Source organism: Paracoccidioides brasiliensis (assembly GCF_000150735.1).
Source record: "Paracoccidioides brasiliensis Pb18 unplaced genomic scaffold supercont2.13, whole genome shotgun sequence".
In the NCBI taxonomy this organism is placed as follows: Eukaryota; Fungi; Ascomycota; class Eurotiomycetes; order Onygenales; family Ajellomycetaceae; genus Paracoccidioides; species Paracoccidioides brasiliensis.
Genome location: NW_011371370.1, coordinates 653,824 through 678,609, shown reverse-complemented (window position 1 = coordinate 678,609; position 24,786 = coordinate 653,824). Strand labels below are relative to the sequence as shown.

The window sequence follows — 24,786 nt, the reverse complement described above, 5'->3', positions numbered from 1 at the left end:
CCCATAAACAATCTACTTTGTTTCACCTCTCTATTTTTATTGTTGTGTCTATCAATTCATTCACTTTTTGTTTCAGAACTTGCGTCTCCTGCTGCTGCTCCTGCTGCTGCTGCTGCTGCTATCTGCTAGCTGCTGCTGTTCTGCTTCCTTATATCATAATAATTTCTCTTTTCCTTTTCTTGGGCACCAAATAAGTTAATCACACTGGCTCTGCTCTGCTCTGCTCTGTCCTGCCACATAGTCTATATAGGTCCACACTAACCTTAAACCACCAGCAGCCGCCAGCAAATCGTTCTAACGCTTTCTGGTGCAACGTCGGGACCCAATTCCCAGCTTTTGCCGCGAAAGACAGGCACTTGACCACCAAAATATACCCAAACAGCAGTAGCCCTCCTCTTCCCTATTCATATATTCTTATACTTACCACTCAGCCCGTCCTCCAGCGGAAGCTCTTTATAAACTTACTCCCCCCGGTTCTCCTGAATTCGGAAACATGGCTTGTGAGAGCATCCCGAGCTGTCTCTTCCCTCTTCCCGGCCTCAAAACGGATTACAATTAGCGATGCAGGTGTCATCAAAAGCTGACTCTCCCGCCAATGCAGTGCCCCACGACGTCCAGGCGTCGTATATCAAAATTATTGATTCTATCCTGGCATCCAGTGACCTGAATACTATCTCCGAGAAGCGGATACGTAAAGGTCTGCAGGATGCCGTAAACTACGATATCACCCCGCAAAAGGTTTTTCCCGAGCTCCTTTCTCCCCTGACCAAACCATTCCCCCCAACCCCCCCCCCAAAAAAAAAAAAAAAAAAAAAAAAATTTCCCCAGACTAGTTACTGTTCTGTTTTTTCTAACGCGCCACTGTGTACGGAGTGTAGGCCGCAATCAAAGAGCTGATTATGCAGCGATTTGATATCTTCGCGGAACAGAGCGAGAAACAAGCAAATATCACCACCGTTGTCAACGGTCATTCGTCCAACAACCATGTCCCAGTATCCACAGTCGAGCCCATTTCCCCCGCCCTTTCAGCTTCGCCTCAGAAGCGCAGTGCAGAGCCAGAAAACGTCTCCGACTCAGGGGACAAACCACCGAAAAAGAAAAGAAAGTCCGATATGGTGGATGCCGATGCGATCTTTGCGGCCAAGTTACAAGCTGAGGAAAACCTGCGTGCGCGACCAACAAGAGGTGCAAATACGAGAAAGGTTGCGCTGATCAAGAAAAAGAAGTTGCCTGTGAAATCCAAAACAGCAAAGAAAGTGAAGGCGGATGATGATTCTGGCTTAGATGAACCTGACTTAGAATCAAAGAAGGAGGTTACTCGAACAGGTGGATTTCATGTGAGTGGAAAGCTCCTATTGACGAGTAAACTTGCATATGTTAATGTTATCTTAGAAACCTCTCACTCTGTCTCCTACACTCTCTGCTCTGTTGGGAGGTGAAATTACCGTGAGTATCTATCTCATCTTCATTTCGTATTTAACTTCGTCTCATTGCACTCCTATTTAAACAAGTGAATTTCTCTAACAAGACCAAGCTTTCCCGACCACAAACCGTCAAGAAGGTGTGGCAGTATATCCGCGAAAAGGACCTCCAGGACCCGGCTGATCGACGCCAAATTCGATGCGATGGTCTTATGCGAGCCGTCTTCAAACAGGATCGGATACACATGTTCACCATGACCAAAATTCTGAACCAGAACCTTTATAATCCTGACGAGTGAATTATGCAGTTCCATGACACAAAAAGAATTTCCTTTCGCCTATCTCATCACGATCCGGCGTTTAATATGGGGGAACAGGAGTATTTGCACCTGTCCAATTATCCCTTCCTTGTTTTATTACTCTGGTCATCACTATTACGCGTTATTTTCGAAATGCCATGAAGATAATACTGTTCATCACCCTCTCCTTCTTCCCCATCTTTCCCTCTGTGAGACACACACGTGCAAACATGCACGTGTTGCTCCACACATATTTTTCCTTGGTGTCTTTCCCACTGGAAACCCAACTTGCGTCTTACAGGCATTCTGCCAACCTGATCCGACCGTATCCCAGAACAGGATATTATCTCCTATATTATTGTTTGTCATTTACCATTTTACAAGCTCTTCCGCCATCTAAGCCCCTTCTTGTTTCATTATCTATTCTCCCAATATACCACCACAGGGTAAGCGGGCGTATCCGTTCTGTTTATTGCCTATTAGCATAATAGTTGGTTCCTTCAAAACCTACATCATTTATTCCCCCTCAGGATCATATGTGTCAAAATTTTCTTTTTTCTATTTTTCGTTCTTTTTTTAATTTTTTTTTATTATCAATTATTATTCTCTCTCCAGCGGACGGAGTTGGCGGGATCCCTTATATCATTTAATGAACCATTATTATTTTTTATCTCTTCTATATCTTGATTAATTTTGAAGTTATTTTCCCTTTCATTTTTCTCAGTAATTTTTTTAATCTTTTTCTTTGTTATATTCCTCACATTAGAGCTTGTGATACTTTGTCCTCACTATTCCTGAAAAATCCATCACTCTGTATTGCTTTACCTTATTTGCTAATTTTGATACGTTAGTTAGCCATTAAGCCAAAGAATCTAGTCTCCTTACTGCTTTTGCTGCTCAGCTTTTATAAACATCCATTGTTGTGTTTCATTTGGTACCTTGTCTTTTCTGCTTCCGCCTTAAGCATGCTATTCATCTACTTCTAAAACGCTAAAGTGGTTGCCCCTTTTCCATCATATGAGAAAATGAGGAAATGGTGAATGTGCATAAAAAGACACATGTCAATTATCTAAATTGCTGATCTGAGATATTCCCTTCCACATCCCACATATCTCTTTGTCAATGTCGGCTCTAATCACATGTCCCCCCGTTGATTAAATAATGCCCTTGTCTCAAAATCACTTTTATCTTTCCCATTCACACTACAACAACATCAGACTATCACCTAGGTTGATGTCAGTCAAGGGCTGCAACATTGGGCATCTCAATGCCTCACTCTAGCTACATTTTCTTCTAACTTATTCTGTGGAGAATGGACTCTGGCAGTAGATAGTATCACGATACACGCTGTCACTGATATTTGAGACGAACAAACAATGCCATGTTGGAGACTATATTACCAATATCACTGTCAATAAATGGTATAATTTTCCATGTTTGATGTTTTGTTAGGTAGGATAGAGGGAGTGAGTCGCCTTCTATCTAGCCCGCCCATGAAGGGTCGAGTAAATTTCTTGAGAACTTCTTTCATTTACTCACTGAAAATTTAAACTATTTATGTTGTCAATTCTCAAGATTTCCAACCATACTCTGTGCATACAATCTTTTTATCAAAGAAAAGAAGTTATACTGCGACTTCACTATTTCAAGACCGCTCTTTTGGGTGACCAATGTTTGAAATGCTCAAAACTTCTCTGCAACAAATAGATATTTGAATGCAGCAATCCTAGATGACATTATTTACTAATATCTTCATTTTATCTCAGCATATAAAGCGATGCCGCCGACCTCTGTTGAAGATTTTCCTCTCCCTCGTAACAATAAATATATGAACACTCCACAATACTTCTTCTACATTACATTTTCCCAGCTCAAATATCCCGTATACTCCTTCTCCAACTACTGGACATTTTTGATTTGAAATCTCTGTGTTTCTCTCTGCTTGTTCTCACGTCAGTCAGCAATTTTCGCTTGATACTGCGAGCTGTGCGGTGCCTGGGCACTGTCAGTAAGGTCTCTACACCTAGTTGGAGGATCTGAGTTTAATGGAAGTTTTGCCATTGACATCTTTATAGTTAGAAATAGTAGTTAACTAAAGATGTGTTACGACGCTAGACTCATATATGATGGATAAAAGCATTTGGATCAAAACACCAGGCCCAGCGGGTTCCTGACACGGAGTGGGATACCGACATAGCTTGAATATTCTCAATAACTATACAAAGGGCCAAGTAATATGTGTCACTCTAGCCTTTCATCTGTCGCTTGTACAGTCTTAGCACACGGGTACTCTAACTCCCTCATGGGTCATTTTCGCGTCTGGATTCTGCAAGCGCCGCTTGTATGGCTTGTTCAGATAACGTTACCAGCACCACCAGTGCTACGGGTATTGTTGGCGGCAATGCCACTATGAGGCAAACGAGGAGAGCAGTAGTATTATCCATCCAGAACTCTACGTCATTGTGCTCCACAGATGATGTGATTGCTGCTGCTGCTGTTTTTGTTGTTGCGAGGCAACGGGGATTTTCTCCTGGTTCCTCCCCTTGAAATCACCAGACGCCTTTTTGGTGAACTCTTTTCGTCAAGTCAAAAACAACCAAGGGCTCCATATAGGAGCGATCAGTTTGTCGCTGTCCCGCAATTGGCAGAAGAACCCTGACGGATTATCCATTTGGGTTCAATTCATCCAACCCAACATTTAGCAGATATTGACGATAACAGTACGGAGTAAGCTTGATAGAGGTATTCATTCTGCAGCACTTGAGAAAATAGAAAATAAATTGGAGAGGTATAAGCTTCTGATACATTATCCCAGCACAATTGACAGAGAAGGACCCTGCGATTAACGGTCACTTCAACATCTTCCCTTCACTCTTCAACTAGTGTGGGATAAATTTCAGCGCTATCAAACAATCAGTATTTGGAGCGGGCCTGCACATCCTGCAGATCTTTATGCAGAATGTGTCGACTTAAATAAATCCTTTCCTCTTACCGAGGTTGTTGATTTGATACCTGAAGAGTGAACTTTAGGCATTTGCTTCTCTTTCCTACAAATCACACAACTCGAGCATCCGTTGTTGCACTGCATTAAAACCTTTTGTTCGGTACAGAACATACCTAGGTCCACAGATGGTCTAGGTTGGATTCCCGGCGCAACACGGTCCAGCTGGCATATGGAAAGCCAGGAGCGTTGACGACATTCAACATATCAAATGCAGGTTTCTTCACTGAAAGCAGCTAACTCACTGAGGACGAAGACTCACAGCTTATTTGACGTTTTTATCGGTCGCCAGATATGCCCATCACATTTGTTACGCCACTCTCGCCATGAGTTGTAACCACACGATAACAGAACTGGACCATACCATAATTCAGAAACAAGAGAGATAAATGAGAAGTAGCTACGATAACAATCACACGAGAACAGGAAACAGGGGTTTTCCTCTTATTAACCTGCTTTCCTGTCAATGTTCATGCGATGGCCTTGATGGAAATGGCTTTTCTATATCATTGCTTTTTCTTTCTTTTCTTTCTTTCTTTCTTTTTTTTTCTTTTTTTTTTTTTAAATTTTTTCTTCTCTACCGTCCAACCAGTCTGTGACTGGTGTGTATTGATCATTCACAGCGGCATTATTTCCAACGGGTTTATGCTTGTAATTTTGCTCCTGGGAGAGTGGTTAAACGGCCCCCCAAGGCTGCAATCAGCCTGGAACCTTTACCCCATATATTCAGAGAACAATACGCTATCACTGGTTTGTCCCTTGAGATACGGTGGATTCCAGACCAAAAGATTCCCATCAGTCACTGCCCAGTGAACTTCTCTGCAGTTCATGCAGGGGATCGTCAGATCGACAACTACTGTCCAGCACAATTCACAATTCTGGGGGTATCTTCTGGGTATGAAAGTAAATTAGCCTTATTACCCTGAACGGGGTAATTTATTTGATAACAAATTAACAATCAGGACCATATCTTATTATTTAGCTATGTCTTCGTGACAGATTATCATATAGATTTCGTGAAGCCCAGACGTTCGCTTCATGAATTCATGGTTGATTCAACTCCACGCAGTATAGAGTTGAGAATACAGGGTACTTAGACTATGCTCCATTCTGAGAAATCATCGGGGATGCATGGCCACTGTGTAAGAATCGAGCTTTGGGAGCATGCTGTGATGATCATATCCATGGCTGTATGCATTACTCTGTTGTGCCAACACGTATTCCAGGGGCTATAATTCCACATGGGCATGAAATGGAATGGGCTCGCTGCAACCAACACGCGGCGAGTAACTAGGTGTATGTAACTTAGTTATATCTTCATGGTCAGCTGCAAAGTGGACCCTGATAGTCATCCATAATAATAATGCTATCCTTCAGATTCACCCCCCCCCCCTTCCTTAAGTTCTCCGGAGTCCCCATGGATAGAAGAATGAATGGAGAGTTGTTTCATTTCAATCGTCCAGCCTTCAAGGGTCCCTAGAGTCAAGACACCTCCGACCTAAGCCCGCTAACCCCTAGCATCCCCCAATAGTGCCCACTAGTTACTAAAGTTAGTAAGCCCAGAAGTTGGGTTTGTTTAGTTAATCGTTAACTGGAATCCGGGCTCCAGGTGGCCGCTGTTTGAACTTCTCCCAGGTTTATTATGCACGGCGCACCCTCAAAAGGTCCTTCAAACTTAGCTTCCAGCTTGTTCATTCGCCAGCGGTAACAACCAGTGGTCCGTGATTCCTGAGTGTTGATAATGGATCTGCTGAGATTACAACCTCAAGCCCCCCACCGCAGAACTATCTGCTGGGACAGGTTCTCTGCAACCAACCACTGGTTTCTCCCTGAAGACCACAAGGGCAAAGCTTCTTCTTCATGCTGACCTCTTGGAAAAAAGCCACAACGGCCCACCTCAGGTCCACCCCCAAAAACCAAAAAAAGAAAAAAGAAAGAAAAAAAGAAAGAAAAAGAAAAAGAGGGCAATTATCGGCTCCTTATTTTCATTTGTCGCCTCCTGAGCTCCGCTTGGACTATCCAAAATGACGAAAATTACGGGTCATGGGCGGGGCAAGCCTCGACCACCGGTTCCTTTTGAACAACAGATTGGTTCTCATGAGGGGGTGTGTGGCATACACACAGAAGTTGCCCTGAACTTCTCGCATCACTTTCAGTATCATAAAATCTGCGGTTTCCGGGCTCTTGACTTTTGCCTGGCGTTTTGTGGCCGGCATGATAGTGGGCTCTTCATCCAAAACCAGCCCCTTTCTCATTCCTAAGCCGAGCTGTATAGTCCTTATACTCCCACTGGAACTGGGTAATCAGAACACCAGAAGAATGGCGAGCTTTTTGGTCAGTTTTACCATGTGGTTTCCAGAGAGAAGACTCTGAACAGTGTTAGGTAAAGTCAGGCTGATAAATCCCTCCAGGATCCAAGTAAAGATCCAAACATCGGGTCTTCCCGTGGTAGTAACCAGACATCCACTGTTGATTCTACGCTCAACTCCCTCGGGGTAGAGACATCTACCTCTGCTGCAGCCCTTCTTACAACTTTTGCTCCGTCCTTTATCCTTTTTACCTTATGGACTGCATTGTTCATTATCTGCCGGCGGAGTCAGCGACGATTCTATGCTCCCAGGTCCTATTTAGGAAATATACATGAACAGTACAATATCCCTAACCTTCGCCCTCCTCTTTCTTCCATTCTTATTGAGACCATTCTCACAATTTGCCCTCTTCCAGTGAGCGAAGTCCAGAGTTACCTTCGGGTTGGTTGAATTGGGTCGGTGCATTCTTCAACCTGTCAGACACCTATGTACTTCAACATTCATCCTTGGATGGATACTTTTTTCTACGGTTTCTCCGCCTCATGTCGGTGACATGTTTCGTTGGGTGTCTTATAGTATGGCCAATCTTGCTCCCTATTCATGCTACAGGAGGGGCTGGCAATACCCAGCTCGACGCTCTGAGCTTCAGTAATGTGAAGGAACCACGTCGATATTTTGCACATGTCCTTGTCTCTTGGACGTTTTTCGGTGAGACGTAAAAATACGTTCGCACAATGGATGTAAAAGATGTGGAAAGAAGCTAAGATTGGTGATAGGTTTTGTTTTCTATATCATAACACGGGAAAGTATGTTCTACGCCACACTCCGACAAGCCTATCTTTTATCGCCTCTGTATGCCAGTCGTATATCGTCCAGGACTGTCCTCTTCATGGCTGTTCCTCAAGCCTTCCTCACTAAGCGGAAGCTGAAAAACGTCTTTGGGAAGTCTGTCAGACGAATATGGATTACCACAGACTGCAAAAAGCTGGACGATCTAGTCAGCAGAAGAGACAAATTAGCGCTACGACTCGAGGAGATGGAAACACGCCTGATCAAATCGGCTAATTCTGCGAGATCTAAAGCTATTAAATTGCAGAAAAGGGATGAGGAATCTGCCATCCCAGATGGAGCGGATCATGACCTCGATTCTGTTGCATGGGAAGGCAAAGTGAAACGACCCACACACCGACTTCATTTCTTCATGGGCAAGAAGGTTGACACCATAGAATGGCTTCGGTCTGAACTTGAAAGAGTCCTTCCAGAAGTCAAAAAGCTGCAGAAGAAACACCGGGAAGGCGATGCAAAGTCCATCCCAGCAGTGTTTATTGAATTCGATACGCAATCAGCTGCGCAGACGGCTTTTCAAACGCTTTCTCACCACCAACCTTTTCAAATGACTCCCCGTTTTATTGGAGTTACACCTCATCAAATCGTTTGGCCTGCTTTACAATACAGCTGGTGGGCCCGAATTGTTCGGAAGTTCCTGATTCAAGGGGCGATCACTGCATTAATTATCTTCTGGTCCATCCCTTCTGCCTTCGTTGGAATGATCTCGAACGTTGCTTATCTGAGCAAACTCCTCCCTTTCCTCAGTTTTATTAACAAACTGCCAGATGTAATTAAGGGGGTCATCAGCGGATTGCTTCCCGCTGTTGGCCTTGCTTTGCTGATGGCATTGGTACCGGTTATTCTGAGATGTGAGACTTGTTTTTTGTTTTGATTTTCATCGTAGACTTCTTCCCGTTTGCTGCCAAAATATAACTAATTCCTCCTATTTATAGTTTTCGCGAGGCAAACAGGTCTTCCGACCACTGTTGCCGTGGAGCTATTCACACAAAACACCCACTTTTGCTTCCAGGTCGTTCAGGTATTCCTCGTCACAACTTTGACATCCGCGGCGTCGGCGGCAACTAGCCAAATCATCAAAGATCCCATGTCAGCAAAGGACTTGCTGGCGAAGAACCTTCCAAAGGCGTCAAATTTCTATATTTCCTACTTCCTCCTTCAGGGCCTAGTCTTGAGCGCTGGCGCCGTGGTGCAAGTGGTGGGATATGTAGTTTTTAAAATATTTGTTGCATTTTTTGATGCAACCCCGCGCAAGCTGTATGCGCGATGGACGTCGATGAGCGGATTACAATGGGCTACGGTCTTGCCAGTTTTCACAAATATGGTCGTGATTGGTAAGTACGACAAATAGAGCTGTACCCCTATAACGGCTAAATCATTCTTGGTTTTTCGTTTTTCTCGTCGGCATCTGACCGTATCTAGCAATCACATACTCCTGTGTCGCACCTATTATCCTCGGGTTTGCGTCGTTCGGCTTATACATGGTATATCTGGCCTATCGCTACAATCTTCTTTTTGTCTACGACTCCGACGTGGACACCAAGGGTTTGATATACCCACGTGCCCTGCAACAAGTCATGACTGGTATATATCTCGCATCGGTATGCATGATTGGCCTGTTTGCCATCCGGGGTGCGATAGGGCCAGTCATATTGATGGTCCTCTTCACCATCTTAACAATTCTAGCACATATCTCCCTCAATGATGCACTGGGCCCACTACTTTCTGCTCTCCCACGAACACTGGAACAAGTTGAAAAGATGATTGATGACAACGAGGAAGGTGAAGAACAAGGCTACGCAGAAGAAAGGGATAATGCAAGCAGCTCCCGAGCGTACGCAACAAGCGAAAAATCTCCAATAAGCCCGGCAACGGCAAGCAACGAGATCAGCCTCCCGAGCCCATCATCTGTCCCCTCCAGATTCAAACGCAAAGCCCAAACGACCATAACTGTGACCGAAAGAGCGGGGACGGGCATGTCCACTGAGATCTTCCCCTCGTCCCCACCAACGCCCGGCACTTTCCACACTCTCACCTACAAATTCTCCTATTTCATGCACTCGCTCGTAGAACCAAACATGTACATGGACTATGAGACGCTGCGCAAGAGAGTCCGGCAAGGTGCCCCGATAGAATACACAGATGAAGTGGCGGATAACGCCTATTATCCGCAGTCAGTGTGGAGTCCGACTCCGCTGCTCTGGGTGCCACGCGATGCGGGCGGGGTTAGTCGCCGTGAGGTAGAGTTGACCAGCCGTGTGACGCCAATTACAGATGAGGAGGCGCATCTGGATGAGAAGAACAAGGTCAAGTGGGATAAAGTAAAGAGCCAGCCTCCGATCTGGCAGGAAAAGATATTTTATTGAAAGAAGGGAAGGGAAATGAGTGAAAGAAACTGGGAAATGTTGGGTTCTGGACCGAGGGTTGGGGATATTGGATGCTTAATTTACGTCGCCGGAAGGGAACGCACTTTTTGATTGTTCAATACCCTGTAGGAGTTATAGGATCGAAATTCGGGTTTCAGATTTTGTTAGAGAGATCGAGTGGCTTTTTGGAAAGCTGATAATTGTACATAGATATATCGAATATATTTTCACAATCGCACCAAGAATGCTTTTGTCTTCTTTGCACCGCTCAAGTCTGTTTCTTGGATTCAAGAATAGAAAATAAAATATAGTAACTACGTGTTCAGAAAGTATCTCATCGATATCAACGCAACACTACTTGCAATATACTGTTTCTCTAGACTGAGAAGGCGGAGAGTGCTTGATCTGATCAATATCAATGAGATGGAGAGGGGGGATCGAAGCGGGAAAAATGAGACTAGGGGATGATCTGAAGGATGAGATGGGTGTATTGCATGACAATGCATGAACCAGCCCACCATGACTCAGTTAAAGAGGACACAAGAAACAAACAATAACTGGCTGAATGACAAGCCATCTTGGTGACTCAGAATGAATGATATTATATCTATATAGCTGCATTTATATACTTCTGATTAATAAATTCTCGATTAACTAGTTAACTAGATAGTTTTTAGTTAACTAACTGGTTAGTTAATTAAATATTAACTTGGTGAGCAATGAGTTGGATGAGTAATACTGTATCTATGGTAATTTACACGACATCGTATTTCTCCCCAAAATAAAAAGGACATTTTCAACGTCCTCTGTAAAGAAGCTCACAAAATTCACCGCATTTAACCCATGGAATTCGGGTCTTCTATTACTATATTATATATATTCCTCCTCCTTTCGATTTACTATTTTCTTGTTATATAGCACCCACATCTCCTTTTCAAGCCCGTTTTGAGGATCCAGGCACGAGCAGGAACGATCTGAAATCTCCTCACCTTGTATTCGCGGAGATTATCTCTTCCCTGTCGAAGAAGATTTTCAAGCGAATTGATCGAGACTCGTAGCTCTCTAAGTCAGCATGGTTGAGGTATCCTCCAAAACTTCTCCAACTGCTGCTCCGCAACGACACCGAAGTCCCAACCGAGGCAATCGAAGACGTGGTCGTGGCGGTGGGACGCCGGTCATGCAGACGGACAACCAACAGCGACGCGGGAGAGGGGGCAGCGGTGGAGCCAGGGGAGGTAGAGGAGGAGAACGGGGTGGAGGAATACAAACAAGACCACAGGGCTCTGGCTCCAACTCTAACGCAATCAGACCTGGTCAACCCGTTGACGGTGGTGATAGCAGGGGTGAACCTCCAGACCCAGTTCACCGTAATCTAGGCACCTCTGGTGACCGCCTCACTGGAGATGCCAAACATTCTGAAGGCGAAGGGATGACCACCGCGGCGGCCACTGCAGAAGAGCAGGCAGATGACGGCGAAGTCTGCTTTATCTGTGCGTCTAAGATCGATCATACCGCCGTTGCGCCCTGTAACCACCGGACATGTCATATCTGTGCTTTGCGACTGAGAGCGTTGTATAAAACTAGGGCTTGCGCGCACTGTCGGGTATGTTTTAGCAGCCATTCTGGTAATTTGAGATTTGGGTTGACACAGTTTAAGAATGTTGAAAGCTAATTTGAAGTTCGTTCTTGTTAAATGTCGAATAGACGGAATGGCCCTTCGTAATTTTCACTGATGATCCAGGAAAGAAATTTGAAGATTTCACGAATAAGGATTTCATCCGCACAGATGACAATTTGGGAATTAAGTACGAATCGTACGATATTTTTGAAGATACTGTGCTATTGCTGCGTTATAATTGTCCTGATAAAGAGTGCGATGTCGCCTGTCAGGGATGGCCGGATCTACACCGCCATGTGAGGAGCCGACATCAAAAGGTTATGTGGTATGTACGAGCTTGTTTCAGTTAAAAGCATAAAATTTCTCAACTGTCCCTGCTAACAAGTTTGAAGTGACCTTTGTACTCGAAATAAAAAGGTATTTACTCATGAACATGAGTTATTCTCCCAAACGCAGCTCCGGAAACATGAAAAATATGGAGATGACAATCCTGGCGCTGTTGATCAGAGTGGGTTCAGAGGCCATCCTGAATGTGGGTTTTGCCGTCAGAGATTCTATGGCGATGATGAACTTTATACGCATTGCCGAGATAAACACGAACGTTGCCATATCTGTGACAGGCGGAATGCATCCCGCCAGCAACAGTACTTCGTCAACTACAACGCTCTGGAGGAGCATTTCAGCAAAGACCATTTCCCTTGTCTGGATAAAGAATGTCTAGAGAAGAAATTTGTGGTGTTTGAGTCGCAGCTGGATTTGAAAGCCCATCAGCTGGAGTCTCATCCCGCCGGACTTTCTAAAGATGCAAGAAGAGATGCAAGGGTAGTTGATATTTCCAGTTTTGAGTACCGAACACCTTACCAACCTCAGCGGGGCGGAAGAGATGGGCGGGGAGCTGGAAGAGGTCGTGATCCTAACTCGGAGCCTCTTCCGCCATCCAGCGCTCAGCCATTAAAGCGGGACGAGCTGGCTTATCAAAGACAAATTGCCATTCAGAGCGCTCAGTCAGTTTCCAGCAGAACATTTGGTGGCCAGCTCACATCGAGCAGCGCCCAATCAGTTCGCATGCCTTCACAATCGACCACAGCACATCCCACACCGACGCCCGCCGCTCTTCAACCGGCGATGGAGTCCTTGAATATAGGACGCCCTAGTGCCACGCCTTCTACCCCACAAGAACAAGCTCGCCAAATAGCACATGGTGCCGTAATGAACCGCGCATACTCCCTGCTACGCAACGACCCGCTCAAAGTCACGGACTTCCGCAACAAAGTATCCGCGTATCGTGGCGGCACGATCAACGCCCCCTATCTCATAGAATCCTTCTTCTCGCTCTTCGACACCTCCTCCAGTGAATTAGGGAAACTTATAAAGGAACTTGCCGAGCTCTACGACGACGAGGCCAAACGCACTGCCCTTCTCAAAGCGTGGAACGACTGGCGCGCCATAAACGAAGACTACCCAGCTCTACCCGGGTCAAACAGCGTCCTATCGAACGCCAGCACATCCACCAGCGGCGGTGGAAAACGCGTATTACTCCTTAAGTCATCGACTGCACAATCATCACGATCAGCTGTCGGGCGTAGTGGCAGTCTAGTAGGACTTTCAAATGGTACAAGCAGCAGCAATCCATTTCCACCACTAGGCGCCTCCTCAAATACCAGGAAATCACGTGCATCGGCAACTCCATGGTCAACTGTGACCCCCCCGTCACGCTCGGTCGGGACCTCACCGGCGCCTTCTCGCCCTTCTCCTTCAAATGGTGCTAGGATAGCAATGACTACAGCTTCCCGCACCGGTGGTGCCAATTCAGATGCTTTTCCCGCCCTCCCGGCGGCGCCAAAGCCTAACACTCTCATGGCAGGTGTTACCCGCGGCACCGTGCGGTGGGATAGTGGATCCTCAGGCAACACCGGACCGTCGCCTTGGGGGAGGGGATGTATTAATCCTACACCGGCAGAGGCGGGTGGGGATGGGGATCTTGGAGAGGGAGGGGGAAAGAAGGGAAAGGGAAAGAAAGGGAAGCAGGTATTGTATCATTTTGGATAGTGGAGTGGGTGGCATAGCCTGAGGTCTATATGAAAATTGTTCATATGTATTTTGCCCTCGTTGGATCGGTAGTGAAATGAGGTTTTGCACCGACGATGAGTAAAGAGGGTTTAGCTATTAATGTAGGACTGCAAACAAAATTGCTGGTCATGAGACGATGGCTAAAGTTATCACGTTTGCGATGTAACATGTAGAAATGGAGTGACCTCAAAAAATGTGGACTAAGGAAAAACATTACAAGAGCGAGCCACTGCTGTCAACATCTTTGAAATTAATATAATAAGCACGTATTTCAAAAATGTAAGATTTGGAAGAGTCGTGAATATTAGGCAGCAGAAACGGAAGATAAGGGGTATGATTCATAAATTTCGTAGATCATACATGCATAAAGCTAGAAGTCAGCTTTTTGGCAGGAATCGCTAGGGACAACAAAACATATTAGAGGGGGGGATTGCGGGGAAATTTCATTGCATATTAATATATATCTTCGGCAACCAGAAAGTTGCTGTAAGAAAATGGACAGAACTTCGTAACTCAGAAGATTCATAAAATATAAAATGAATAATGTTATATTCGATGAATCACAACAGAACACATTTTTCACGAGTAGAGCTCTAGAACAGACGAGGAGTGCTGCTCGGTTATCGACCATGGAATGGAACCTCCTGCGGAGGAGGTGGTTTTGTTAGTAATGGGACTGGAAATGATTTCCGGATTAAAGTCAAGAGATCCTGACGGCTGAGTGTCTAGACTTTCATCTATATCCATGATGTCGTCTTCTGCCATGTTGACTTCTTCATCAAGTGCCACCATTCGTAGCGTAAACTCCTGCTGGAGTTTCTTCAGCCAGGCTTGAAGGCTCTTACCTTCTAAGACGCCTTCCTTCGCTTGGAGGAGTTGTTCTTTGAGGTCTAAAATAAGTTTTCTCCTTTTCGCAATTGCCAAGGTTTTGGAGCGCTTTCTCTGATTCTCGATCTTCAAGCTCAGCGCCTTGGAAACTTCTTGCGCCTTGTCCAATAGGGATTGTGGAAAGGGGAGGAGCCGGGCAAGGAAAAGACCGTAGTGTTTGTCCTTCACGAAACCATCCGCTATTTTGTACAGCATTGTCATTTTTGAAGTCGAGGGCGACATTTCAACTGCAAGGTGTAGATTGACAACGCCATTCCGGTCCGCCATAATCTTGGAGAGGTCATGGAAATGCGTTGTGAACCAAACTAGAGCGTGGCTTTCGACAAGAGCTTCGGCAATGGCAATGGCAATGGCAAGTCCGTCAGTAGTGCTGGTGCCGCGACCTAGCTCATCGATGATTACCATACTTTTAGGCTCGATGTTCCGAAGAATGAAAGACATTTCACGCATTTCAGCAGAAAATGTAGAGACGTTGGCTACGACATTATCATCCGTCGATACTCGAGCAAAGAGTTGGTGCACAACTGGAAATGAAGCATACTGCGCAGGGACAAAGCAGCCGATTTGAGCCATAACAGTCATCAAGGCGAGAGATCTAATATATGTGCTTTTCCCACTCATATTACACCCAGTGATAATCTGGAATCGTGATTGCTGGGTAGCATACGCATCATTAGGCACATACTTTTCAGCGTGAATCTTTTCTCGGATAGGGTGCTTTCCAGCCTTGATCGCAAGCGTATCTGTGAGTTCCGGTCGCACATAGTCCTGCATGGTTACAAGATGCGCGAAGGAAGCCAACATATCTAACATTGCAATGCTTTCGCTAACCCGGAATAAGCCTGCTATTTCTGATCGAATATCCTCGATCAATTCATGGATACTCCGGTCGCTCATGTTGATCACCTCATTATGGGCGTCGGTGATTTTTTGGTTCAGCTTTACAAGATCTAGAGTTTGGAATTCGATGTAGGTCTTCTTTCTAAAGATATTAATAAAAATATCTGGCAGTTCGCTATTATCTAAACAGGATACCGGTAATCGGAGATAATAGTGTCGTCCGGTTTCAAACCTCAGGTCAAGGGCGAGATCATATTCATCTAAATAGAGTGATTATCATTAGCGTCCTCCAGGACTTATATTGCTGTTTGAAAAATACCTCCTAGTCGAGAAGCTAGCTCCACCACATCATTGTTTGCCTCTTGATATGTCTGTCTTGCAACATCGAGGAGGCTGTTGATTCCAGCCTACACATGTTAGAAAGCGTTTCTTAAAATGCTTCAAGGGATCCTCACTTTGACAGCATATGTTCGTTGATTTCGTAGGTCTAAAGGCCGAGACTGGTATGTAACGTCTTCGTTCAGCGTGGAGTTAATCATATCTGCTATAGCAGCATACTCTTGGGGCCCACATAGCTAACTCTTGTTAGTCTTCTACGGTGAGAAAGGGGGAAGAATGGTGACAACGAACGTTGCGAATTGCCAGAAGAAGACTGCTCTGTGCACCAGACAAAGCTTGATAGATGGGTTTAATCGCGTTGACATAGGTTTTGAGCATAATAATGTTATTTATCGATTGCTCTGCATGCTGCAAAGTCACCCTTGTTGGTATCACTATGAGCTAAATTATAGATTAGTTTCGACAAATTCCAGTTCCTAAATCACGACAACCTACAGAAGTGAGGACTTTGTCCGAATCAACAAAAGTCTTAAGAGCTGAGAGCGGGACATTAGCGCGGTATATGTATGAGATACTTTGAGCACAAACCCTGCCTAACGGAGTAAAACATCTCTTCCTTTGTGCTCAATTCCTCAACCGCCTCATATCTAGCCAAAAGCTTGGCTTGTTCCGTGGATGGCTGGAGTAAATTACTGCGGAGAAGCCTAGATCCCATTGTGGTAAGCGTTTCATTGAGAACCCCGAAAAGACAGTCGCGAGATTTGGAGTTTTGACGGTTTTGAATCAACTCCAGGGAAACAATTGTAGATAGATCAATCAACATGGAACCTTCAGATGGTTCATATTTAATGCGAAGAGAATGGTGAGAAAATTGCTTTGACAACTCGGTTTTAATGTAAGTGAGTGCCTTGAAGGAGGCCATGTTAGTTCAAGCAAAGGCGGTCCGCCAAGTTAAACAATCTGAACATACCGCAGCGAGACAGCATGTAGCAAAATAGCTGCCGTCAAGGGACATCTTGATTGACTCTAGGTCTTCTCTAAATGCAAGCTGCTCGACATATTCATGACCCGCCCTTTCAGCCCATAGTCGTCGGTCAATAAACGTTACAGTTAGAAGAGGTAGGTTCTCTTCCACGATCGAATAGAGCTTCGAACGAGGTTCCCTTGCAGTTTTCATAAAAAGGATTTCTGTCGGATCAAACACAGCTAGTTTGTGAATAGTTCGGGCATAGGTTTGACTGTCACATATCTGACAAAGCACGGCCTCTGACGTGGAAAGATTGACAAAAGCCAGGCCAACAGTAGGCGATATCCCACGAGACTCGCTGATGGCACAAATAATTTCCTGGAAGGCGATACTTGTCCCCGCATTTGTTGGCCTCGTTGTCCTAGGGTATTCAGAGCTTGACAGAGCTGTGGTAGGCCGTCCATTATTGCTGTAAGAGAAGTACGAAGCATTCGTCGAGAAGCACGTCGAAGGCATCCTCGACAAATGAATTACGCTAGACGGTGTTACTTGAATATGTGCATCCACTGGATCATAGCCGAATGCAGCAGAATTTGCTGCCCGGACACCACAAGTCAATGCCTGCTGATATACGAAGAAACCATCCCGACGTTGTTGAGTTGATGTTCTTTTTAAAGTTGATGCCGTCGATGTCGCTGTAAATATGTGCGCTAAGCCGCTTACCGTTAGTTAGCCTCAGATGTCGCCAACGGCATGGAAGCACTTAGTCATCTGTAAAAATAAAATAAAATAATGTACCTGAGATTCATTTTTGGGTACGAAAAATATTTTGCCGGGCTGCTTGATGTGCACGAGTCTCAACTACGGAATAATAGTGACAGGAGCAGTGATTCTGGAAATCCAGCACCATGGCAACAGTGCTGCCTCCTCCTAGCAAGCGCCAGAAACGAGACATTGCAGAGAAGACGCGATTGCAGCAGGAAGTCCAAACCATTCCAACTGACTTGGGCAGCGTCCGGGTCCAATTCTTCGACCAGACCACGGGGAAGCCCACTGGCCCGCCAGTATCTGTTCCTATTGCAGATGCGACTGTCAAAAACCTTGAGACGCTTGTAAATACTCTACAGGGTAATGTAGGTACGCTCATAATCTAAATCCGCCAGATTTTGCGATTGGATATTCAAGCATAGAGGTTGCGACATGAAAAGACGAGCTAATGAAAAGTCAAAAATATAGGATGACAATGAAAAAGTACCCTACCGGTTTGCATATCAACCGGAGGAAGGACATGTAGATGTCGTTGATATCCTATCAGATCTGTATCATTCACTCCTCAAACCGGGACTGAAAACGTCGGAAGACACTGTCCACCTCCAATACACCCCACAAGCAGTCTTCCGTGTAAAAGCTGTATCGCGATGCTCAGCATCGATATCAGGGCATGGGGAGGCTATCCTTGCGACTGCGTTTTCGCCGGCTTCCTCGTCGCGCATGGTTACGGGAAGCGGAGATTCAACAGCGCGGATATGGGACTGTGATACCGGAACTCCTTTGCACACCTTGAAAGGTCACACCAGTTGGGTTCTTGCTGTCAGCTGGTCACCGAATGCACAGATGATAGCGACGGGGAGCATGGATAATACCGTACGTCTATGGAGTCCAAAAACAGGCGAAGCACTGGGCGGGCCACTCAAGGGCCATACGAAATGGATTATGAGTCTCGCATGGGAACCATACCATTTGCAAAAATCCGGGGTTCCCCGGCTGGCATCTGCGTCAAAGGACAGCACTGTACGGATATGGGATGTGATTTCAAAACGCATTGACGCTGTGCTCACAGGTCACAAAGGCTCCGTTTCTTGTGTCAGATGGGGCGGGACGGGGCGCATATACACCTCTTCGCATGACAAGACGATCAAGATTTGGAATCCAGAAGATGGCAGTTTGCTACAGACTCTCTCGTCACATTCACACCGCGTAAACTACCTTGCATTATCAACCGACTTTGTTCTCCGAACCTCCTTCTACGAACACAATCAAAAGGAACCCGAGACGGACGAGGCGAAATTTGCAACCGCAAAGCGCCGGTTCGAAGAAGCGGCAACTATCAACAATAAAATCACCGAACGACTTGTCTCTGCCAGTGACGATTTCACCATGTTTCTCTGGGACCCCGTGTCATCGAATAAGCCCGTGGCACGTATGCTGGGGCATCAAAAAGAAGTAAATCATGTCACATTTTCTCCAGATGGAGCGTACATTGCATCTGCAAGTTTTGACAACCACGTCAAATTGTGGAATGCTCGGGATGGAAAGTAGGTCAAAATTTTTTAATTTCAATATTTGCCAACAGTCCCTCCTGTAACCAAATCTAATACTAGAGGTATATATATATGTCTAACCAAATTTAACTAGATTTATATCTTCACTCCGCGGCCATGTGGGTGCTGTATATCAATGCTGCTTTTCAGCAGACTCAAGACTCCTCGTTTCATCATCCAAGGATACCACGCTGAAAGTCTGGGACGTTCGGACGGGGAAGCTGTTGATGGATTTACCGGGACATTTAGATGAGGTTTATGCGGTTGACTGGAGTCCGGATGGAGAAAAGGTAGGTAGCGGGGGAAGGGATAAGGCAGTTCGCATCTGGAGACATTGATTTGAATTGATATTTGATGATAGGGAGGGGAATTAAATTTCAGGAAGATGGGAATTCAGAATTGACACTTTCATTTGATTTTAACGGGAAAAAGGGATATCTATATAGAGGGAAATGAACAGGATGGTTCGAGACATTCACGTCATTTTAACATGAACACATATTTGACAAGACGAACAGTTCCGCTGCGAAGGCGCAACTCACAACATCCTTAGCCATAACACACCCCTTCAATTCCCACAAGCACGCCAGCCAAAACAATGGCCAGCGCCCACCACTCAAACACCCCTGACTTCAATCTGGGGACACCACCACTAACTCGAGGCTGAACATTCTCCTCAAAAGACCGCACACCAACGACATTTCCCGGTGGGAAATACTGGCAAACAACATACCAACCATGCGCAGCATCATCGTCCCGGTCACGAGGATTAGCTTTCCCACAATCAAACCTCGCACACCCCATCGTCTTCGTCCCCTTCCATACAAGCTGTGAGAAATGGCCCGTCTCATGCGTGAAGCGCGGCTTATTAAAGTTGAAAATCCTCCGCTCGTCGCCCCACGCCTGGACGGTGGCTGTGACGTTGGCGTAGCCCATGGCGAGATTTTCACCCGAGGTCTATGCGTAGTTGGTTTAGTTGAGGGAGGTTTGGTATTGAGATGGAGTCGATAACTGGAAATTCAAAAAGGGTTGAAAGGTAAATTATCGTATACATACGGAATGTTCCCAGCGGCATTTTCGAGCCCAGTTTTGGGAGCTGACTTCTAGAGTCCTGTTCCATTTAAGGGCTGTGGCATTGTGTTCGCATCTGAATTTATTGGTGACGGCAACGATAGTGTTTCGGAATTGCGAATCGGAGGTGTAGCAAGGGGGTGTTTTAGAGGATTGCGCTACTGTTGGACGAGGGGGAAGAGTAACCGTAGCTGTTAATGTGAGATGGGCAGAGATTGTAAGGAAGTGAAAGCAGAGAAAGAGTATGCAAAGTAACGTTGTCATCATTTCATATAGCGGTTTTCAGAAGCATGCGGTTGGAAGGGGTATCGAAGCTGTTTATATCACGTAAATGCTGGATATGACGAAACAAGTGTCTACATGCAACGTAAGGCAATTTGAAACATAACGGGATTTCAAATTTGGATGGACATATAGAGTCTCGTAGACGACTATAATGAAAGAATTAGAATTGAACAATAAAGATGTTTCATACCCCGTTTATTCACTTGGAAATTGATGAATGGGGGGATCAGTAACAAAACAAAGTACAACACAATCCATATCCGCCTCTATATGTAAGAAAAATGCTTTAAATAAAGGCATCGCGAAAAGCATAAATAAAGCCTTGTGGTTAATAGCAAGAAGCCAACGTCTTTTCATCAGGATAATGACGCCCTGCAGCGGCTCTGGCCGCAAGGGCGATCATCCATCCAACAGAGCAAAAGGCTTGGCGGCTGCATGATTCAAGAAATGAGACGTCTTCAGAACTGCTACGTCAGGACCGGCCTCTTAAAGCTGTTGTTGACAGGTCAGGATAAATTCCTGTTTCTCTGGCCTGAAACATGAAGCTTCTACCAGCGCTTCCAACGAAAAGTTAGGTTTTGACATTGTGCCTTACATAAGCAGTCGAGGTCATCGCGTAAGAAACCGCATCGGAGAATTGAGGGGAAGAATGATTCGAAAGATACAACACTGTCAACGGAAGAACAGGAGTCATGTTCAACGGAGTCATCTCCACTGTCTTGCACATCCATGGATAGGTTGGATTAGCAGCTTCGCCTAGTTAAACAATTCAATCCTTGCGTGGCGACAACGCGACCTGAGTTCTAAGCGGCTAAAATGTAGCTTGCCATTGATGGGAACAGACGTTGAACAATCGTATTAACTTGTCGATATTTGCGAGTAGCGTAGAGATCGTTCCTTCAGTTCACAGTGCTCTATCATAGAGATAGGAAGATGAGATGATGGAGATATCCAACATTACATTAATGCAAGCTTTCGGAGAACTTCTGCTTTTCACATGACCAAACATCCAATGCCAAACATTGCCCTTTCCACGCCTTTCTTGACCTGATACCAATCAGCCCGCCTTGTAGCAAATTCATACACCTCCTCAGCGCAAAAGATGCCATGGAAGCGGTCGCCATCGGCAATGATCGAAGCCATCTCCTTGGAATCAGAGGGATCGATAAGGTACACCTGCGAAAGTTCCCTGAGGGCAACGAAGTATTGAAGAAGCTGATCGTTCTTCATGGTTTTGATGAAGTCGAAGTAGTGATTCATATCACTGTGTGCCAAAGTTAGGATAAATATGTTAAGAGCAAACCTTTGCGGGGAATATTTGATCGAGTTCTGACTCCTTTTCCTTTCTTTTTTTGAAATATTTATTTGTTTGAGACTTACCTTATAAGTTTAACTGCACCCTCTACATTTATACGTTGCATTTTCAGATGCTTGCACAGTGAGGCGAAAAGTCGCAGGCCGATTTCTTGATTAAACACGTCTAGGGTACTCTTATCCGTGCTCCCCACAAGCATCCGTGTGTGCGATGAGACAACATCCACAATAGCTTTTGCTGCCTCGCTCGGTCCGACATCGACAGCATTCTGCCCGGACAGATCTACACTCGGGTTAAAATCAGCCGCGTTTTGCTTCGCCGCCAGAAGGTAGTCGACCTCCTCCATAAGGACATCGATTCCCTTGCTGAGACCCCCAGCAACCCGTTCATCTAGCATCTGCTCAAATTTCTTCTTCTCTTTCACAGCAGAATCGAGGAAATCTCCTCGATCGGTTAATTTAGTCGCGATCAACTCCTGCTCGTAGAATACGTCCATCATCTGCAGGATAAGGTCGCCGACATTGACTAGCTCAAGAAAAGTAACCAGTGGCTCAACTCCCTGGCTATCATGTTCATTTTTGTGTCGTGGTCGATACTCGGAAAGGTGGTACACGGCTTTGTCAAAACCTGCAATGACATGACGGTGACCGAGATTTTGCAAGAGCGAAACGAAAATTGCCTGGCACTGCAGTTTTGCATTCTGTCCGGCTTTACCACCTAGTTTCACGAACTGTCCCGCGCGCTCCAGACTTGATTTGGCAGTGTGCACCAAATCCAGCGCTACCTCGATACTAAATAGGGAGCGGATACCTTCGAGTCTCGAATTCATGATCGCAACTTTGGCAGCAAGTTCGGTTGTGGGCAGATCATCTGATGGAGTCGGTGGGCGGAATGGAATAGACACGGGAGTCGAAAACTTGGGGTTTGGAATATGATCTGGGTCATGTTTGTGCACATCCCTTTCGCTATCCTCCGCCTTTGGCCCGTTGGACATCATGGAGGAGATATTGGGTAGAATATTCACGGGTGCCATAAGGACTTTTTTAAATGAGGTCAAGAAATCTTTCTTATCAGCTTGCCTGTTGACGTTGGACATGTAGAAAGATTCTGTAGAGGCCGCTTGCTCTGAGAGTTGTCTATCCCATTCAGACACGACGACATCACAGTGTTTGCGGAAGTAATTAAGTTCGTCTGTTAGATACTGATCGACACAAGGTTCAAATACCTTTCCTACAATCTGGCCAGCAGCCTCGAAAAATTCGTCACTGGATTTTTGAATCGGTTGTAACTCCCGAACAAAATGGGATGTCTGTGCGAACGTTCCGGAGACAGCTTTAAGATATGACTCAGTGTTCTTGGAACGAAGATCGATGAAAAGAGTGGTAAAATAAGGAGATAACACATCCTTCACGATCCTCTCAAAAAATAGCGTGGAGATGTTCCCAGGCTTTGAGAAGCACATATCTATAATAGACACTTCCTCGTTGTATGCCACATTGAGACGAGTGAGGAATGCTTGCGAGTGCTCCAACTTAACAGCACCGTTGCCACGGTCGACACAGTCTGAAGGACTTCCAAAGTCCGATTTCCGAGCGAACAGATGATTATTTCGAATGAAGTAGTCAATGGCTGCGCCGCCACCATTCAACGTGGTTAGGGCATGACCATATCTCCGCATCAGGCCGTCGATATCTCCATTTTCGTAGCCACTTTTAAATTCCTGCAACGCTGCCGTTTCAAAGAGAGAAATGGCACGGAGAAGTTGTCCCTGCCTCTCCTCGCCACCCAGGGATCTATCACACTTTGCAAACGCGTTCAACTCGGACAGCATTTGGGCTTGGTCTTCAGGGCTTTCGTAAACCTTGAAAACCATGCTATTCATCGATCCTCCCGTTATACTGATATCCTTGTAGAAAGGGTAAAGAGTCGCGTGGATTTTCCCATACTCCTCCCTTGCTTTTCCCCGTATAGATCGGACACGGGAAAAGACAGATAAAGCCGCGAGGGCATCTGGACGTAGAGATTTATTATTGATTCCCATCCCGGTAGAGAATTCAACATCCTTCAAGAAATTAGAAGGATCCGATTTGCCACTGATAGTTCTGTCTCCATTTTTGTCCGCAGCAAGGGATTCACCGGACTGGGGAGCTTGGAGGTGTATAGCCGGCACACTCATATGGTTACGGAGATAGGGATTAGACTGTTCCGCCTGCTTCCTTGCCTCCAGATCATTCCAGCAGCCAATCTGCTTGAGTCTCTGTACCCATCTCGAGTCCTCGTAGACCATTTCTCGCAGGAGTTTGGATGCCCTAGCGACTCTGATAAGATCGGACGGAGCTAGGTAATCTAGGATTGTAGATAGTATTTCTGTACACAGTCAGCAAGAGCTCCAACCTTGCAAGGCAATACATGTATATTGCCTGTACTCACCAGCAGGAAGGGCTGGTTTTGATATCTCCATCTGGGCCAATTTGAGAGACGCAAGAACATCTCTCCGCGGTCTCCCACCCGAGACCTGGGCCTTGGAAAAGCCCGACATCCTGGACACCATAAGTAGTTACAGCCTCAGGCCCACGCCAAAGAACTGAACCGGGGGTCTCGAGGTTAAAGTAACTGGTTGAGGAGAGGAATTCATTCCCGACTTGCTTTGTTTTTTGGGTCCGTGGGTAACTAAGAATTCCTCCTCTCTATTAACTAGTTACCGAATGTTTGCAGATGGGACCAGAAGACAATGCGGTGGCGAAGACCCCATAGTAAATATCAGCCCAGCCCCCGAGCGATTGCCCTTGAGCCAGAGATAAATATATATATGGAAAACGAAGGGGGTTCG

The 24,786-nt window shown here is 45.6% G+C and overlaps 7 protein-coding genes across 7 annotated transcripts; 4 read left to right on the top strand and 3 right to left on the bottom strand.

Annotated features, from left to right (window-relative positions):
• Positions 1 to 561: 561 nt before the first annotated feature.
• PADG_08032 (uncharacterized protein) lies at positions 562 to 1,720 on the top strand (the record flags this gene model as incomplete). The annotated part of the gene is made up of 4 exons (XM_010764987.1): positions 562 to 738; positions 879 to 1,337; positions 1,393 to 1,446; positions 1,535 to 1,720. 4 exons carry the CDS (start codon positions 562 to 564, stop codon positions 1,718 to 1,720), a joined length of 876 nt encoding a protein of 291 aa, XP_010763289.1.
• A 6,118-nt stretch (positions 1,721 to 7,838) lies between these two features.
• PADG_08031 (uncharacterized protein) lies at positions 7,839 to 10,242 on the top strand (the record flags this gene model as incomplete). The annotated part of the gene is made up of 3 exons (XM_010764986.1): positions 7,839 to 8,727; positions 8,812 to 9,210; positions 9,299 to 10,242. 3 exons carry the CDS (start codon positions 7,839 to 7,841, stop codon positions 10,240 to 10,242), a joined length of 2,232 nt encoding a protein of 743 aa, XP_010763288.1.
• A 1,072-nt stretch (positions 10,243 to 11,314) lies between these two features.
• On the top strand, positions 11,315 to 13,909 carry PADG_08030 (E3 ubiquitin-protein ligase HEL2; the record flags this gene model as incomplete). Its single annotated transcript, XM_010764985.1, has 3 exons — positions 11,315 to 11,845; positions 11,947 to 12,185; positions 12,253 to 13,909. 3 exons carry the CDS (start codon positions 11,315 to 11,317, stop codon positions 13,907 to 13,909), a joined length of 2,427 nt encoding a protein of 808 aa, XP_010763287.1.
• A 600-nt stretch (positions 13,910 to 14,509) lies between these two features.
• On the bottom strand, positions 14,510 to 17,480 carry PADG_08029 (MutS family protein MSH4; the record flags this gene model as incomplete). Its single annotated transcript, XM_010764984.1, has 7 exons — positions 14,510 to 15,918; positions 15,978 to 16,065; positions 16,114 to 16,233; positions 16,289 to 16,438; positions 16,493 to 16,533; positions 16,586 to 16,904; positions 16,968 to 17,480. The coding sequence occupies 7 exons, from the start codon at positions 17,478 to 17,480 to the stop codon at positions 14,510 to 14,512; spliced, it is 2,640 nt and encodes an 879-aa protein (XP_010763286.1).
• Positions 17,481 to 17,872: 392 nt separating this feature from the next.
• PADG_08028 (uncharacterized protein) lies at positions 17,873 to 19,623 on the top strand (the record flags this gene model as incomplete). Its single annotated transcript, XM_010765070.1, has 3 exons — positions 17,873 to 18,097; positions 18,201 to 19,279; positions 19,380 to 19,623. The coding sequence occupies 3 exons, from the start codon at positions 17,873 to 17,875 to the stop codon at positions 19,621 to 19,623; spliced, it is 1,548 nt and encodes a 515-aa protein (XP_010763372.1).
• A 211-nt stretch (positions 19,624 to 19,834) lies between these two features.
• PADG_08027 (uncharacterized protein) lies at positions 19,835 to 21,372 on the bottom strand (the record flags this gene model as incomplete). Its single annotated transcript, XM_010764983.1, has 3 exons — positions 19,835 to 20,242; positions 20,342 to 20,547; positions 21,237 to 21,372. The coding sequence occupies 3 exons, from the start codon at positions 21,370 to 21,372 to the stop codon at positions 19,835 to 19,837; spliced, it is 750 nt and encodes a 249-aa protein (XP_010763285.1).
• A 262-nt stretch (positions 21,373 to 21,634) lies between these two features.
• PADG_08026 (uncharacterized protein) lies at positions 21,635 to 24,495 on the bottom strand (the record flags this gene model as incomplete). The annotated part of the gene is made up of 3 exons (XM_010764982.1): positions 21,635 to 21,905; positions 22,022 to 24,323; positions 24,387 to 24,495. The coding sequence occupies 3 exons, from the start codon at positions 24,493 to 24,495 to the stop codon at positions 21,635 to 21,637; spliced, it is 2,682 nt and encodes an 893-aa protein (XP_010763284.1).
• Positions 24,496 to 24,786: the final 291 nt, after the last annotated feature.